Source organism: Rhineura floridana, chromosome 18, assembly GCF_030035675.1.
Source record: "Rhineura floridana isolate rRhiFlo1 chromosome 18, rRhiFlo1.hap2, whole genome shotgun sequence".
Classification (NCBI taxonomy): domain Eukaryota; kingdom Metazoa; phylum Chordata; class Lepidosauria; order Squamata; family Rhineuridae; genus Rhineura; species Rhineura floridana.
Window position 1 is genome coordinate 20,297,080 of NC_084497.1, and position 15,948 is coordinate 20,313,027.

Below are 15,948 nucleotides of genomic sequence, written 5' to 3' on the forward strand. Positions count from 1 at the left end.
AGGTCAGATTCCAGAGCAGGTATCAATATTTATACAGAAAGGACTTTGCTACTAGTCAGTGCTGGCTTCCAGTGTTGAGAGCAGGGGGACTTGGCGACTGTGAATTTGCATGCACCCTGCCTTTTGAGATGGTGAGATTCTGGTGCGGTGCACAAAATTTGGTGCTCTGAACATGCCATTCTTTGGTTAAAAGGAGACCCAGGTTTTTAGCCCCTAAGACTAGCGAGAGAAGTTTGAAAGTGTTTCTTTAGAGCAGGATAAACACAGCCCTGTGGCTGAAATACCTGCATTTTCCTGTCAAGATGTTTTCCCTCCACTCTTAAGTCTCTCCCTATCAGCTTCATAAAATGATGGGGTCTGCAGAGCCTGCGGAAGCCAGCATAAAAGCTGGCTCTATTTTCTTTCTTTCTTAAAACAAATGTGGACGTTTGATGTGGAAGCTGTTCCACTCAAGACACAGTGGAGAGTTGGCTTAATGGTAGAGCCGCGCTTTCCGCATGCTCAGAGACACTGCTCCCCAGTATTGCTACTTTTGAGTATTCCATGTTTGAGGCCTAAACTTGGAGTCACAAGAATGCACATGCAGGAATGCGCGCACACTTCAAAATGTACTAGGGTGCTAATAACTCCAATAGCACAAGCAATAATGGATTGTCACGATATAATTGGAAAAATGAAACATTACTGTTTTTGTTATCACAGTTATTAGCTCCTCGATATATTTTCAAGAGCTAGGTTTCTTGTGCCTCCGTTTTTTTTCTTTTTGTGGTTCCATCTTTTTTGGGAAGGTTGGTGTTTGAGGCCTAGCATTGTGAAGAAGTCCATGAGGTTGAATGTTGAGCCCTACATAGTATAAATGGAAGGAGCCATCGACAGAGTAGCATGGGAGTTCCCAGTCTGTAAAATGGGTATAACGGGGGCCTACCTTGCAGGGTTGTTGTGCGGGAAAGCCACTGTGAAGCACCCTGCAAAGTAAGTGTTTCTATAAATGACTAATAAGGAGAGAAAATAAATGAAAGGGCCGAGAAGTATGGGGAGCCAAATCCATGGGCTTAATTAAAGGCCATAAAGCCCCTACCCTGACTTTAATTGTTTATAGACTCAGAAGTTACGTACACAAGTTTCCTGCAATCTTTCTCTATGATAACTTAAAGGACCGCTTTTCTGGGGGCCTTTGTGGCTTTGGGGCCCCCCTCCTAGGACAACATATATCCCCCAAATGTTTTCTAATTTCCCTCTTTTTGGAGGAGTGTGGGATGTATTTCCTTAAGAGAAATGAGTCTGCCACAATAGCAGTTTTTAATCCCTGATTAACAATGCCCTAGAAAGGGACACACGTGTGCGTCATGCACACATCCCTTCTCTGGCTTCTTTATTATTTTTTTTCCAAGGGTGGATGGGTAGAAGAGTTGTTCCAACCTCCTCCTTTCCGAAGCACTAATTGAGGGCACACGGTGTGTTGGCAAAGCTTTGGTTGGAATGGAAGAAGTGGGCTGAGAGCAGAGAGTTCGCCTGCCTGCCTGCCCTCGCTCCGCTGTGCCCTGCCCTGCAGATACGGAGCGGATCCCTGCTTCCGAGGCTGGCTCATTGTCAGGCAGAGCTGGGGGAGGAGGAGAGAGTCCATCTTTAAGAGGACATGTCAAGTACAATTAGCGTTATCTGTCTAAATATGTGCTGGGAACACAGAATACAAGTGCAGGCTTGGGTGGCTTTAATGGAAACATATGCAAGGTCAGCCCGCCTCATGCAATCCCCCAATCTGATTTGGGGGATTACACATTCTAAGTAAATTGGCGTTATTCCTCTTGCATCATTGATAAGCCATGGCCAAAATAATGGAGGGGAGAGTAGAGTGCGGCGGCGTGGGGGGGCTGCTGGACCAGTAAAAAAAACACACTACTGTCTAGCATGGGATGGATGGTTGGAGGAAGAAAGCAGCTGCCTGCATCCAGGAACGGGTAGGGGGAGAGGGAAAAGTCAAGAATCAAAAGATGGGTGGGGAGGAGGAAATGTAAAGGCAGCTTTGGCAACTCCAGAGTCTGTATGTTTGGGATTTTTTTTTAGGTTTGGGGCTCGTCCCTGGAAGATGCAAAGTCGTAAAGCAGGAAAGCGGTGATTGTACCTCTGCTCATGTGCAAAGCCCTTTCCCCTTAGCTCTCTGGTGCTCTCTGATGCTTTAAGCTGGGGTTATGAAGCAAGACCTTCAGGACAGGAAATGCTTACATGTTTTGGGTAGCCCCTTCTTAGGAGTTTGTTTGACGCAGCGAGAGCGAATGTAAAATGGTGAGCCTTTGGCTCTCGTCTCCGAGAGATGAACTTGCTAGGTAGCCATTATGCAACGCTGCCTTCCCCTCAGCCCCCATTTTGCCCTCTCATGCATTGGCAATATGGGGATGAGAACAACTGGCCTGTCTTCCAAGGCTGTTTGTAAGGATTGCCAAGACACTTGAAAAGCCCTGGACAAACACTAAGTGTGAATGTTAATGACTGGAGCAAGGGTTTTAATCTGTGGTTGGACACTGGCCTGATCTAGCAGGCCCTTCTTATGTTTGTAATCCCCAATAAACCTTTTGCATCCGTCCATATTCCTGGCTGGACTCTCGGTGAATTGCCCCCCCCCCCGGTGAAACCATCCCTTTCTCTGGAGACGGTCCTCCTGTTAGGCAAAGTGAGGCAGTGGCCTCAAGTGGCAGATGTTGTGGTGGGGGGCGCTCCCCGAGTGATTCCTGTTCAATCCTCCCTGGCTGCCTGCCCCTGAATCCCCCAGCCATTTCCATCTTCCTGAGCCAGCGCCCCAGCTGTGGGGGAAGAAGACGCCTTCCCTGTGACCCCTAAACGAGCCTTCTGTCCTCAGGTGCAGTACAGGATCCTGCCCCATCACTCCTTTTGAAATACGATCTGACTGTCCGTTCTGGGAGATGAGGATGTTATATGTCCTTCGATCAGGCAGCGGCGATCAGTGGCAGAGCACCTGCTTTGCATGCATAAGGTCCCCGGTTCAATCCCCAGTGGCATCTCCAGAAAGGACTGGGAATGTGCCTGAAGCTCCAGAGAGCTGCTGCCAGTCAGTGTAGGCAATACTGAGCTAGATGGACCAGTGGTCTGACTCGGTACAAGGCAGCTTCCTGTGTTCTTATGTTCCAGCAAAATGTCTGGGGCCGGCCCTGCCTTTCTAGCACAGAGGCATGCTGAGTGCCAGGTAGAAGTGCCCCCTCCCTGATGGCACCGAGCCCCCTCTTCTGTCCCACCGCCCCAGCCTGCAGTGAAGATCTGGGCTGCTTCCTGTGACCCTCCACCGCACCTTCCCCTCCTCCCCGTTTGCTTTTCCTCTTTGGGGGAAGAAGGAGCAGGGAAGGGCGGCCATGCGTGACCAGGGCAGGATCGGGACCTTCCTGCCATCGCCAGGGGTCCCAGCAGAATGCCACTTCTCTGTGTTCCTCTGCTCCTCCTCCCCACCAGCGCCACCGTTGCCTCCAAAGGATTTGGTCGCCTCGCCCCCAGGTGCAGCGCTGGAGCCCTCCTGGTCTGCCGCAAGGAAGAAATGGCGTTGTCCCGCAGAGACGGGCCCAAGTCAAGCCAGCCCATGCGCTGGGATGTGCCAGGGCTGGTGCACCCCATGCCACATGGAATTGGGGGGGCACAATGTGGAACAGGCAACCCCCTCCGCTTGCCGCTGTCAGAGGGGGAAGAGAGCCTGTTGCCAGCTGCTCACTTTGCCAGCTGGCTCTACCTTCTCCCCCACCCCCATCCTCCAAGTACACACACACACGATCCGGATATGTTCTTTTCTTAGGCCCCAGCACACTTTTGGAACATATGGCTCTAAATAATTCAATTTACTCTGCCTGGTGGTTTTTTCTGTGTTTGTTTGCTGCAACTGTTGTTGTGTTTCTGCATATTCCTTCTCTCTCTCCCTCTGTCCCATTTTTCCTTGAGTTTGCCCAAGTTTAGGGGTGTGCGTGTGTGTGTGAGGGGAGCTGTTGTGGGGAGGGGGGTTTGAGGAAAAAACACAGGCCTGATGCTTGCTTGCTTGGTACCTTCAGGCAGACATTGCATGGAACACAGAAAGCCGCCCTGTACCGAGTCAGACAAGTGGTCCACCAAGCTCAGTATTGTCTACACTGACTGGCAGCGGCTATCCAGGGTTTTAGACAGGGATCTCTCCAAGCTGTGCCTGGGGTCTGAACCTGGGACCTTCTGCATGCACAGCTGGGCCTCTACCACTGAGCTACAGCCCTTCCCCAAGGACCAAATGGCCTGCTACGTGCTGTAGAGGTGCTATGGCAATGAGAGATGCAGAGGGGAATGAATGAGAGAGGAGGTGGCTGGAACTGAGTGCTTTCCCCAGTCTTTTCAAACAGCTGTAACTTACCCCAGTAAATGCATCCTTTCCCTGTTATTTTTGCTGCCATGTAAATTGGGAGTATGCTATAGCTGTTCCTCTTGCCCCCCCCCCGTGACTATCCCGTAATTCCCTTGCATTCATTAACAGAGAGGTGGAAGATGGTGCCTATTTAAAAGCAAAGATTCTAGTCCCTATGATGTGTGATGGTACTTTCTGTTTCTAATTGAACAGCGCTGGAGACTGTTACCAGGCAATCTGCTGATTTGCCTTATGGCAGCTTTTGAACAGGAAGTGAGGGCTGGGTGTCACTCTAGCCCCATCCCTCAGTGATAACCTCTAAAATGGGTGCCCTGCCCAGCTCTTTCTGCCCAGGGGGACTGATGTATTCATATTTTATTTATAATTTTTTTAAAAAATCCTACCTTTTCTCTGCAAAGCGAACTCAAGATGGTTTACAACAGGAATTTTTTAAAAGCAGAATCATCCTTTGAAATTTGGAAGTATCTGAAGTTTGCAATGAAGCTCTCCCACCAGACAGCATTTACTAAAATGCATACATTAGAAAAAGGTTGCAGAAAAATGAATATAGTAGTGAAAATAATGTACAAAAATGCATTATTTTAGCAGAAATTGCCCACAAAAATGACTATGTTAGTGAAAACTGCCTACAAAAATGTGTTTGTAAGGAGAAATTTGCACTAAAATGCTCGAGAATTTTCATGAGGATTCCGCAAATTGCTGCAGAAATGTGGAGAGCCAAATCTAAGAATGGAAAGATGAGAAGCCAAGAAAATGAAAACGGACAGAGCCTTCCATTCCCAGTTCTAGTCGGCCATAGATGGATTACGACTGTTACAGTCTCCCCCACACTCTCCTGAACATCCCAGGTGAATTGGCTCTAAACTGCCTGTGGACCTCCCAGCGATAATGTGCAAGGTGTCCGTGGTCAAGTCAGACCCCCCCCCCCGTGGCACAGGGAAGGCGGGCTCTCACTGCAGTGATAGACCACTGGTTCCCCCCCCCTTTGTGTATCTCAGCATATGGCACATGGCGTCTCAACCACTTTCCCTCGTCTTTTCCTCCACAGGATGAAGTGACTTCACAGCTTTAAAACAATAACCCCGATTGCGGAACCTGATTCCTGGTCACCGAAAGGTAGGAGAGACCTCCAAGACCAGAAATGGGTATGTCCGCCCAACACGGGTTCTTTTTTTCCCTACCTATCTGCGTCTCCGTGGCAATTTGTTGCTTCAGTCCATGTGGCCGGTCTTGTCTGTGTATGTTTTTATACTTCCTGATGCTGCTAACCCTGGCTCAAAGAGTTGCAACTAGGGATGCGGGACAGTGTCAAGCATTGTGGCCACCCCTGCGAGGCGTGGCACCCCTCTCTTGTTCAGGGCGCACCTGTGGAGTGTTCTGGATCCCCTCTCTTTGTCATGTCTTGTGCAGAGAAGAGCTACAGGTGTGGCATCTTCTGAAGCAAAGCAGCCACATTTAGGGGGAAGGACCGCAGCTCAGTGGTAAAGCCCTTGCCTTGCATGCAGAAAGGTTCAATCCCCAGCATGTCCAGGTAAGGCTGAGGGAGAGCTCCTGCCAGAAACCCCAGAGAGCCACTGCCAGTCAGTGCAGACAACACTAAGCTAGATGGACCATGGGTCTCTGAGTCTGTGTAACGCCACTTCCTCTTTTCCCATGTTTGCAGCTGGCCTGATGTAACAGGATAACCATAGCTCAGTTGTAGGGCACATGCTTCCCTTCGTATGCCACCTGTGTGCCAAAGTGCGCACTCACTCTCTCCACAGGAAGGGAAGAGTGAAGCTGAATTTGGGAAACGTTAATAATATATTCACCGTTCAGTTCAAGAAAAGCGTTGTGCCAGGGGATCCATGCCACACTTGAGAACTTAGGCCAGAACCTTCATCGACAAGACACTGGGATGGTGTTCAGCCCTGGTCCTTCTGGTTAAAAGTAATGGACTTGACTAACTTGGGTCCATTCATTTTCATGGGTCTCCTCTGAGTAGGACTTAATTAACACAACCCATTGTGTCAGGGGATGGCTGTATGGAAATCTGGGTGCTTTGGAATTGTCATCTGTGAGCTGGTGCATGTGAGACTGGGCTCACAGTGCTGGTGGTGCTAGGATAGAGCTCACATAATCGAATGTTCCCCCACAGAAAGAAGAAAATATATGTATACACAAAAAAGCCTAAATAGTCTACTAGAGCCATTCTCCCTGCTGTGCTAGATTTCTACATGCAGGGAACGTCTGCTTTTTTTCATGCACAGAAAAACATTCTGTCCTTTTGCGAGAAGTGTTCGTTCTGTAACTGCCCTGCGAACTTTAGTTCTCATGCAGCCTAAAAATGTCACCCAAGCAAACAAACAGCAAGGCATCCATCCTCAGCTGTCCGACACCTACTGTGGTTTTGCCAGATGGCACCAGGAGAATCCTCCCCACCTGTCATCTCTTCAGCCAGGTGTCAATGGAGTGAGTGACACACACCCCTCTCTCTGGGCTGAGCAAGGCAAGAGAACCGGGCCCCGTGGTGTCAGAGGTGACCGGTGGAAGGCCAATGTTATGTAAATATTTCTGCTGCAGCATGGCAAGGAATGAGAGTCAGCCATACACATCCATCCATCATTGACGGGATGGGCCTCTCTGGAGCAGGGGGGGGGTTGTATGGAAGTGGCAGGGTGCGGCGGGGGGGGGGGAGACTCAGACAGAGGCAGCAAGCTCCCCCGCTCATAAACTGTTGGTTTTCTTTTTGTCTCTTTTGGCTTTGGGGCATCCCGCCGGGCCCCACCTCTTGGCTTTGTCTGCTCAACCTCTCCACCCACCCTCTTGGCCCTTCGCTCCACACGCATCCCTCAAACGCTCCACCCCCATCCCTGGAAAAAAAAAGTTCTCTCCAGGTTTTTTTTTTCCATTTTGGCATCTCCTTTCCCAACTTCAAAGGCGCCCCTTTATTGTCTTGGGATTGGGAGGCAGTGGCCCTGAAACGCAATCACAGCCAGGCGAGGTGTAGGTCACCCCCTGAGCACCCTGCCTTGAGCATTCAAAGGGACGGGCAGATGCCTCCCTTTGCATGCTTCACAGCCCTGGTTACAGCTCTTTCCTCCTCCCTCCCTCCCCTTCGTGCTCCCTCGCTACTTTGCCCTGTTGCAGAGGCTCAGTGGTTAAAGCATCTGCTTTGTGCTCAGAAGGTCCCTGGTTCAAACACTCATGGCATCTCCAGATACGGCTGGGATAAGACCCCTGGAGAGCTGCTACCAGTCAGTGCGCACCGTACTGAGCTAGGCGGACCAGTGGTCTGACTTGGTTAAAGGCAGCTTCCTCTTTTTCTAGAGCAGGCAGCAGTGCGTCAGATTGTAGGTGGGACATATCATTTGGAGAAGGGTCGCAGCTCAGTGGGAGAACACCTGCTTTGCATGCAGAAGGGCCCAGGATCAATCCCTGACGTCTTCAGGTAGGGTTCAGAAAGGCTGCCTGCCCGAAACCCTGGAGAGCTGCTGCCAGTCAGGGTGGACGATACTGAGCTAAACAGACCAATGGTCTGACTCAAGAGAGGGGAGTTTCCCATGTTCCCTCCAGACATCGACCTGTTGGCCCTGCTGGGCACATGGTTCAGTGGTAAAACGGAAGTAAAGGAAGAAGGCACTCCAAAATGAACAGGTGGGAAATTGTGTTCTGCCCCTGTTTTTCTAGTGCCCCCCAAGTTTTATCTCCTCCCCCCTCTTCAGTGAACCAAGATCTCCACACTTGATGTCTCTGGTGGCTCTGCTAGGACCAAGGGACCCGGGAGGACTTGGTTGCGTCCAAGTAGGGCGATGAAGGAAGAGTGTAGCGGGGAGTTACGGAGCCAGCGTTTGCCCTAATGAGCTGGCGGTGCAGTCTCCCTGGCTTCAGTGTCTGTGGCTGGGTGGTTAGGAAAAAGATAGCTAGTGCCTCAGGACGGGCGTCAGGTGTGAAAGCTGGCTGGAAAAGCTGCTTTCGCTCCCTCGGGAGGGGCAGCCTGTGTATTTGAGCCCCCCCCCCATCCCAGTGAGAATGGGGACCGGGGAGGGGGGAGACTTTGTAGGAGGAAGAATCCTCAGCCTCCCCCTCCCATAGCAGAAAAATCTCATTGCAGTATTACCCTTTCTCCCATTTCTTAAACTCTCTTTTTCTACTCCCCCTCCCCTTCTTCATGATAAATTCAGAGCAACCTCCTTGCAACCAGTCTAGACAGTTTCTTAAAGTACCAGGCTTCTGTTTGGGGTAGGGTGGGCTTGGAGGGATAGCTCATTCCCCCCCCCCAGCAAGAATTTGTTGCCATTTTCATTCTCTCATAACCCTTGCACATGCCCTGTCTGCCTGTCTGCTTGTACCTGCAGCCTCCTTAGTCCCCCTCGTCCCCAACTGACGCCTGCATTGTTTTCTGATGTCCAGGTTTTCCTTTTAAGAGTCATTGGCTTCCCCACCACAGCTTGTGAGGAGGCTGAGACGGGCCTGGTGAAGGCAGGTGTTGCTTTTGAAGAAAAGCAGAGGCGCTTGTGCAGGAGCGAGGGTTTTTCTTTTTGAAGAACGCAGGAGCGCTTGTGTCGCTTTTGAAGGAACAAACATGAATGAGCATCGCAATGATCTCAGCCCTTTTCCATTGACCTGTCTTACTCACTTGTCAGCTGAAGGCTCTGCTCCCTCCTTTCTGTCCCAACCCACTCCCTGTTTTTGTTTTAGAGCAACAGACAGAATGCCCTGCCACTCTGCCCTTTGTGACTTGGGGGGGGGGGCACTTTGTTGTGCATCTGACACTGGATTGGTGGCAATGCAGGTCTTAACCCCAAGAGACAAATGCAGGTGGTGGTTTTTTAAAATTCCTCCTCTGGCCAGCCCTTTCTGTCTCTCTTTCTTCCTTTTCCATCTATTCGGAACCCTTGCTTTACTTCCCTGTCACCCTAATTGATTGCATTAACCTTTCAGCGTATTGGATTTCCCCAGCATCATGCAGAGAGATCTGTGCAATATGCTTATAATCTGGGCTGTAATGGACACAGGGAGCAGTCGACAAGGCCTCTTCGCCAACAGGTTCCCTGACAGATTGGCTTTCTGAAAAGGAGAGAGAACTGAGAGGCCCCAGGGTGGGGTGGGAGTAGGTTGGGTTGGGGCACAAGACAGGTCTGGAAAAAGTGGTGTAAAAGTGCTGAGTATTATTAAGGCTGAGTCCACCTTATTTATGTGGTCAGGTCTACGTGAGTAAAAATTTCAGTGGGGATTTTTGGCATATTTGTAAATGTAGAAAATTATGAATGGTGTCGGAGTGTCATTCAGACCATGGTATTCATGGATGTGAAATCTGCACAGTGAAAAAAGCAGATAAGAGAAAATCAACTCCTCTGAAATGTGGTGTTGGAGGAGAGCCTTGAGCATACCATGGACTGTGAAAAAGACAAATAATTGGGTGTTAGAACAAATTAAACCAGAACTATCACTAGAAGCTAAAATGATGAAACTGAGTTTCTCATACTTTGGACACATCATGAGAAGACAGGATTCACTAGAAAAGACAATACAGAAAAACAGAAGCGAGCAGAAAAAGAGGAAGGCCGAACAAGAGATGGGTTGACTCCATAAAGGAAGCCACAGAGCTGAACTTACAAGATCTGAACAGGGTGGTTCATGACAGATGCTCTTGGAGGTCGCTGGTTCATAGGGTCGCCATAAGTCGTAGTTGACTTGAAGACACATAACAACAGCAGCATGCAGCCGTAGTGTGACACAGACCAGAAAAGAAAGTGATGGGGGTGGAAAGGCTTCAGTAACAGAACAATTCCAAGCCCTTTCCCTGAATTTTCAGCTATTTTCCACTGATTCCTAGGGTCACCACAAGTCATGATCGACTTCAAGGAATATAACAACAAACTTCATACAAAATGTGGCGAGGGGTCTAGTGGTTAGAGTGTCACACTAGAACTGGCGGGACCCAGGTTCAAACCACGGAGCTCACTGGGTTACATCAAACCAGTCATGATCTGTCAGGCTAAACTATCTCATAGGACTGTCATGAGGATAAAAAGGAGGGGCAGTGTGCAGGGAGAGAACCACGTATGCCACTGTGAACTCCATGGGGAAAAGGCAGGATATAAATGTAATAAATGGCCACCAGCTTGGGCTGCGGACACATCGTACATTTAAAACACGTGGCTTTCCCCCAAAGAATCCTGGGAAATGTAGTTTACCCCACACAGCGTCAATTCCCAGCACAATTAACAAGCTACAATTCCCAGGATTCTTTGGGGGAAGTCATATGGTTTAAAGGTGCTTTTTAAAAACATAAGAACATAAGAAGAGCCTGCTGGATCAGGCCAGTGGCCCATCTAGTCCAGCATCCTGTTCTCACAGTGGCCAACCAGGTGCCTGGGGGAAGCCCGCAAGCAGGACCCGAGTGCAAGAACACTCTCCCTCCCTGAGGCTTCCGGCAACTGGTTTTCAGAAGCATGCTGCCTCTGACTAGGGTGGCAGAGCACAGCCATCACGGCTAGTAGCTATTGATAGCCCTGTCCTCCATGAATTTGTCTAATCTTCTTTTAAAGCCATCCAAGCTGGTGGCCATTACTGCGTCTTGTGGGAGCAAATTCCATAGTTTAACTATGCGCTGAGTAAAGAAGTACTTCCTTTTGTCTGTCCTGAATCTTCCAACGTTCAGCTTCTTTGAATGTTCACGAGTTCTAGTATTATGAGAGAGGGAGAAAAACTTTTCTCTATCCACTTTCTCCATGCCATGCATAATTTTATACACTTCTATCATGTCTCCTCTGACCCGCCTTTTCTCTAAACAAACCCCATCAGTCTAATCCTGATAGTTTACATATGATTGCTGAGCAGAGCTTCCATGTTCAGGGGCAGTGTCTCTGATGCTGGGAACAAACCATGGAAGAAGGCCTTCTTTTTCATATTTCTGCTTGGGAGGGCCACTGTGTGGCAGGAAAAAGGATTGCTCTTAGGAGCCTGGAGCATCTTTTCAAAAAGGATCTGTTAAACCAAAGCAACCCCTTACGGGAGCGTGTCCGAGAGCTGGCTGCTGTTACTTCTTTACGCAGGCAGAGCTGAGAAAGTGAAACTGAACACAAACAGGCAGCCAGGTTGATTGTTTCGTCCTTTTTGGTCTCGGGCGTGCGGGAGGAACCTGCAGGGGTTGAGGGGTGGACAGCAGGGGCATCGCGTTTGCCTACCCATTAAAATGGTGGCTTTTTAAAGCGTCATCGAGATCTCTGACATATTCATTTGCAAAGCTGCTCAAGCTCGTCTTTTTGTCGAGAGACTGCCCTTAACAGCTCACGATGGCGGGGAAGATGAGAATGTTTCCTGGCACTGATGGATAGATATTTTATTGACAATGTTTTAAAACATATAAAAGCAAATGGAAGCCAATATGTCGGTAAATTTGCCAGGAGATCCCATAAACGTTAGGGTGGTTTCTGTTTCTTCCTACCAGTCCTTCCCCCAACCTGGTGCCCTCCAGGCGTTGCAGTGGCTGGGGCTGATGGGAGTTGAAGTCCAAAATGTTTGGGGGGCAGGTTGGAGAAGTGTGGCCTGTATGTTCCCACCCACCCTACACCGATTCACTGAATAGCCCCTTGTCCTATTTATATGCTTTGTTAGTGCTTTTGAGCATGGATAATGAAACCAAAACAGAGGCTTTGCTTGTAGATGTCTTGCAGCAGATGCTCTGGAATAAATCAGGATTTAATTTGAGCTGGGCTTGTCCTCTGGGCTAGGCCGAGATTGTAGGTGACTGTGGCCAAAGCAACACCTGCAACAGGGACTTTTCATCTCTGATGTTGACCTAAAATGTCCCTTGCCATTTTTGCGGGCCCATTCATGGCTACAAGCGGGCGGTGGGAGAGAGAGAGACTTTGATTTGTTTCAAGGTCTGGAGAGTGCAATAAATCTCTGGTGCTCTTCGCAGCTGACAACAGTTGTTTTAATTTTCCCAGAATGCCGTAGAACAACACCATGTCACTCGTACTATGTCATGCGGTGGTATTATTTTGAAGGGCATACCTGGAGGAAAAGAGCTCATTGCCTCTGGTGGCATAAACTGTGCAAGATCCAGTTGAAAGTGTTTTGTTTTGTTTTAAATGCTAGATAAGCAGACCCAGAGTTACTGATGTTTATCAGCATTTGGCCCCAGAACCAGCTTCCAGTGCTAGTCTTTTCTTAGAATGTGTGAAGTGAAAATAAAGATGAGAGTGTCTCTGAGGGTGCACAGAATGCATTTGCAGTGAATCACCTCAGCCCATCTGAACACATCTGAGGTTTCTAGATCAGGAAGTGTCTTCGAGACAGGTTTTGAGCTTCAGCATTACATCTCTGCCTCCCCCCCCCCATAAAAAAACAACGGTGTAATGCTTGTATTATAGTTCTCCACAAGTGTGAGACAGCCCTTCCTGGGATTGTGATAACGGATCATTGGGATTTAGTCCACTGTTTCACCTCTTTTCTCAAACTCATGAAACAATGATAAAGAGGAGAAGGTCCTGAGCATGTGCAGGGAGCCTCTCTCTTGCTCCTTTGTAAAAGGAGCCTATCTATAATTTGGACTACGGTTAATGGCAGAGGCTTTCCTGGTTGATGTGTGATTTCTAGAGTAAAAAAAGGAAATGGATTTCCTTCAAGTCGATTCCGACTTATGGCGCCCCTACAAACAGGGTTTTCATGGTAAGCGGTATTCAGAGCGGGTTTACCATTGCCTTCCTCTGAGGCTGAGAGGCAGTGACCGGCCCAAGGTCACCCAGTGAGCTTCATGGCTGTGTGGGGATTTGAACTCTGGTCTCCCTGGTCCTAGTCCAACACTCTAACCACTACATTATAGGTTCCCCTAATTTTTAAAAATTGACTTGGGCATCTGCCAAAAGTAAAAGGCCCAGCCCAAATGATTATGGTTGGGCCAGAAGCAAGAGTATCAATCCCTGTTCCTCAGGCTGCACCCCAATGTGCTGGAGAGGCTGTTCCAGGTAAAATGGATATCAGCTGATGATGGCTAACCAAAATGCAGGTGTGCTCGTGTTACAGAGCTTCATATCTCTCAGACCACCTCTGAGGACCGTGATGCAAATGTGTGTGCGTGTGTCTGTTTGGCACCAGCTTGGTTAGATTGAGAGATCTTGATATAGAGAGGACCCAAAATGCGATGTTCAGCTGAGCTGTGGGGGATTCTGGGAAGATGGAGCCTGTGGAACCACCACCCTGGGCATAATTCTCCGACGGCAAAGTTTTTCATGAGCTCAGGAAGGTGGCAAGTGCCATTTCAGAGATGTCTTCTCTGTGGTGGAGGAGAGAGGGAGAAGCGCAGCCTTCTCTTGCAGAGGCCACGTGTGTGTGTGTGAAAAGTTTGGTACATCTTCGCCTGCTGGAAGGGGGTGAGGAGGAACTTTCAAAAGGAAGGGGGTGTTTGCAAGAGAGGATGAGAGGGCAACTCGGAGGAAGGAAAGGAAGGAAGAATGGGGAAAGGTGGTGAAAAGGAAACAGCAGCACCTCTGAATGGAAGAGTAAACAGGGACTGGGCAGTATTAAGTTAATTGATTGCTCTGCAACAGGCGGAACACTGTGTTATTCTGTCGCCGTGGCAACAACTCCCCCAAATTGTCAGCCTGTTTGGATGAAGTGAAGCGAGACATTGTCTAATTTGCGGTGATCTGGCTGTTTGTTTTTCCTTCTGAGGGAGCGGGGATCCATTGATCTGTTGTTTTGTTCAAAACGCTCTCACTCTATTTTTTTAAATCATCATCTTAACCCTTTAAAAAAAAAAAAGAAGTGGTTGGAGGCAGGAAAAACAAGGAGATTGTTTCCTGAAGTCACCTTGGTTTCGTCACAGGAGCCACAAAGGTGACGAAAAAGATGAAAAAGGGTGTTTAGTTCCTTAAAGTTTGCGGAGAGGGACTGGGGGGCGTTGCTGAAAGAGTGAATGGATTCAGATCAGTTTATGGCGCCGATGCAAAATTTCAGCTTAGGGATCAGAAACGTCTTGTTTACTTTGCCAGGGCAGAGGTGGGTGGCTGGCAATTAAAAGAAAGCAATAGCCAATGAAAAGCACAGTGTGTAGGGTGTTGGCCTTTTTTCTTTTTTAATCCCTGCCTTATTTCCACAGCTGTTATTCTATAATTCAACATTTATTTGCTGACCGAGTGCCAGGCGCTGTACAAAAATAGATCCAAAGCAGTTTCTGCCTCTAAGGGTTTACAGTGTGAGTGGGTGGGGGGGAGAATGCAGCTGTCCCCCTTCCTATTCCAGCAAATCTTCTATTTCTTGATAAGTTGAAGGGGGTTGAGAAGTTTAACAGATGCAGCTTCTTCCCAGCATCAAGCATAAGGATAGGAAAAGCTGCAGACCCCTTTCCCATTCCTTTCAGTGGAAGGTACCTGTATTGTATTCATTTGTTCCTTTATTTATTAACTCATTTCCCATCTTTCTAAGTAATATGCCCACTCAGGACAGCTTACAATATGTTAAGAAAGACTATATTTCAAAGCCCCAACAATAATAGCAAGAGGAGAGCCAAAAGCCAGTCTGAGGATTTTTATTTTTTAAAGAAAAAATGCTCACTGAAATAATAATGGTTTTCCATGCCCACTTAAAAGTGGGCAATGAGGGAGCTAGCCAAAGCTCTCTTGGGAGACTGCTCTGTAGTGCCACATGTAATAATACAGGCTTAGGGAAGGACTGCAGCTCAGCGATCAGAGCATCTGCTTTGCATGCAGGACCAATCCTCGGCATCTCCAGATAATCTCCTTCCTGAAACTCGGCGGAGCCACTGCCAGTCAGTGCAGGCAATACTGAGCTAGATGGAGACATGGTTTGTCTCAGTATAAGGCAGCTTCTGGTGTTCTTATCTCTTAAGGGAAGGGCCACAGCTCAGTGGTAGAGGATCTGCTTTGCACGCAGAAGGTCCCAGGTTCAATCCCCAACGTCATCTCCAGGTGGGGCTGACAATGTCCCCTGCCTGAAACCCTGGAGAGCCACTGCCAATCAGTGTGGACAATATCAAGCTAGGTGGATCAGTGGCATGACCCAGGAAAAGGTAGCTTCCGATAAATTGGGGATGATAGGAGCTGGAGCCCAACTGCAGGTGGAGAGCCACAGATTCACCCCATGTTGCCTTACAAAAATTCTGTAGGAGAAGGCCGTGTTGCTTATACCCCGTACCTTGCCTAAGGCCACTTACAGAGTTTGTGGCTGAAGCAAGATTTGAACCCAGGACTTTCTGCTTCATGGCTCTGGCCTCTTACCCATTACGCTGCACCAACTTTCAAGGCTGTCTCCATTGCCCATCAGCTGAACATTTGACAGAGTCTGGGACAATAAGATGGGCCTCAGAATGAGCCAAAGCTCTGGAGCAGCCTCCCTCTTTAGACGGAGCAGTCAGTGATGATTCATTTGTGTTTATTCCAGTAACATACATTCACCTGCCAAAAGGCACTCTAGGCAGATGTAGCTGCTTACTAACACGTTTATTAATAAATGAGCAGTGAGTACGGTGGGGTGAGGGAGCCCTACAGAGCGGTTCAGGAGCAAAAGTAGCACCCCTGCGTAGCATTGCCTTTTATAACCCACAGCAGCCAATC

At 48.7% G+C, this 15,948-nt stretch overlaps 1 protein-coding gene across 4 annotated transcripts in view; it reads left to right on the forward strand.

The window, feature by feature from the left end:
• Window positions 1-15,948, forward strand: part of CASZ1 (castor zinc finger 1) — a 416,252-nt gene that overhangs the window by 248,428 nt on the left and 151,876 nt on the right. For 3 of the 4 annotated variants that reach the window (XM_061602125.1, XM_061602124.1, XM_061602126.1), the window contains one exon: window positions 5,433-5,529. In XM_061602125.1, coding sequence (XP_061458109.1) covers window positions 5,526-5,529 — 4 coding nt within the window. In that variant the 5' untranslated portion in view covers window positions 5,433-5,525. The remainder of the gene's footprint in view (window positions 1-5,432; window positions 5,530-15,948) is intronic. The other variant, XM_061602129.1, reaches the window with a different exon arrangement.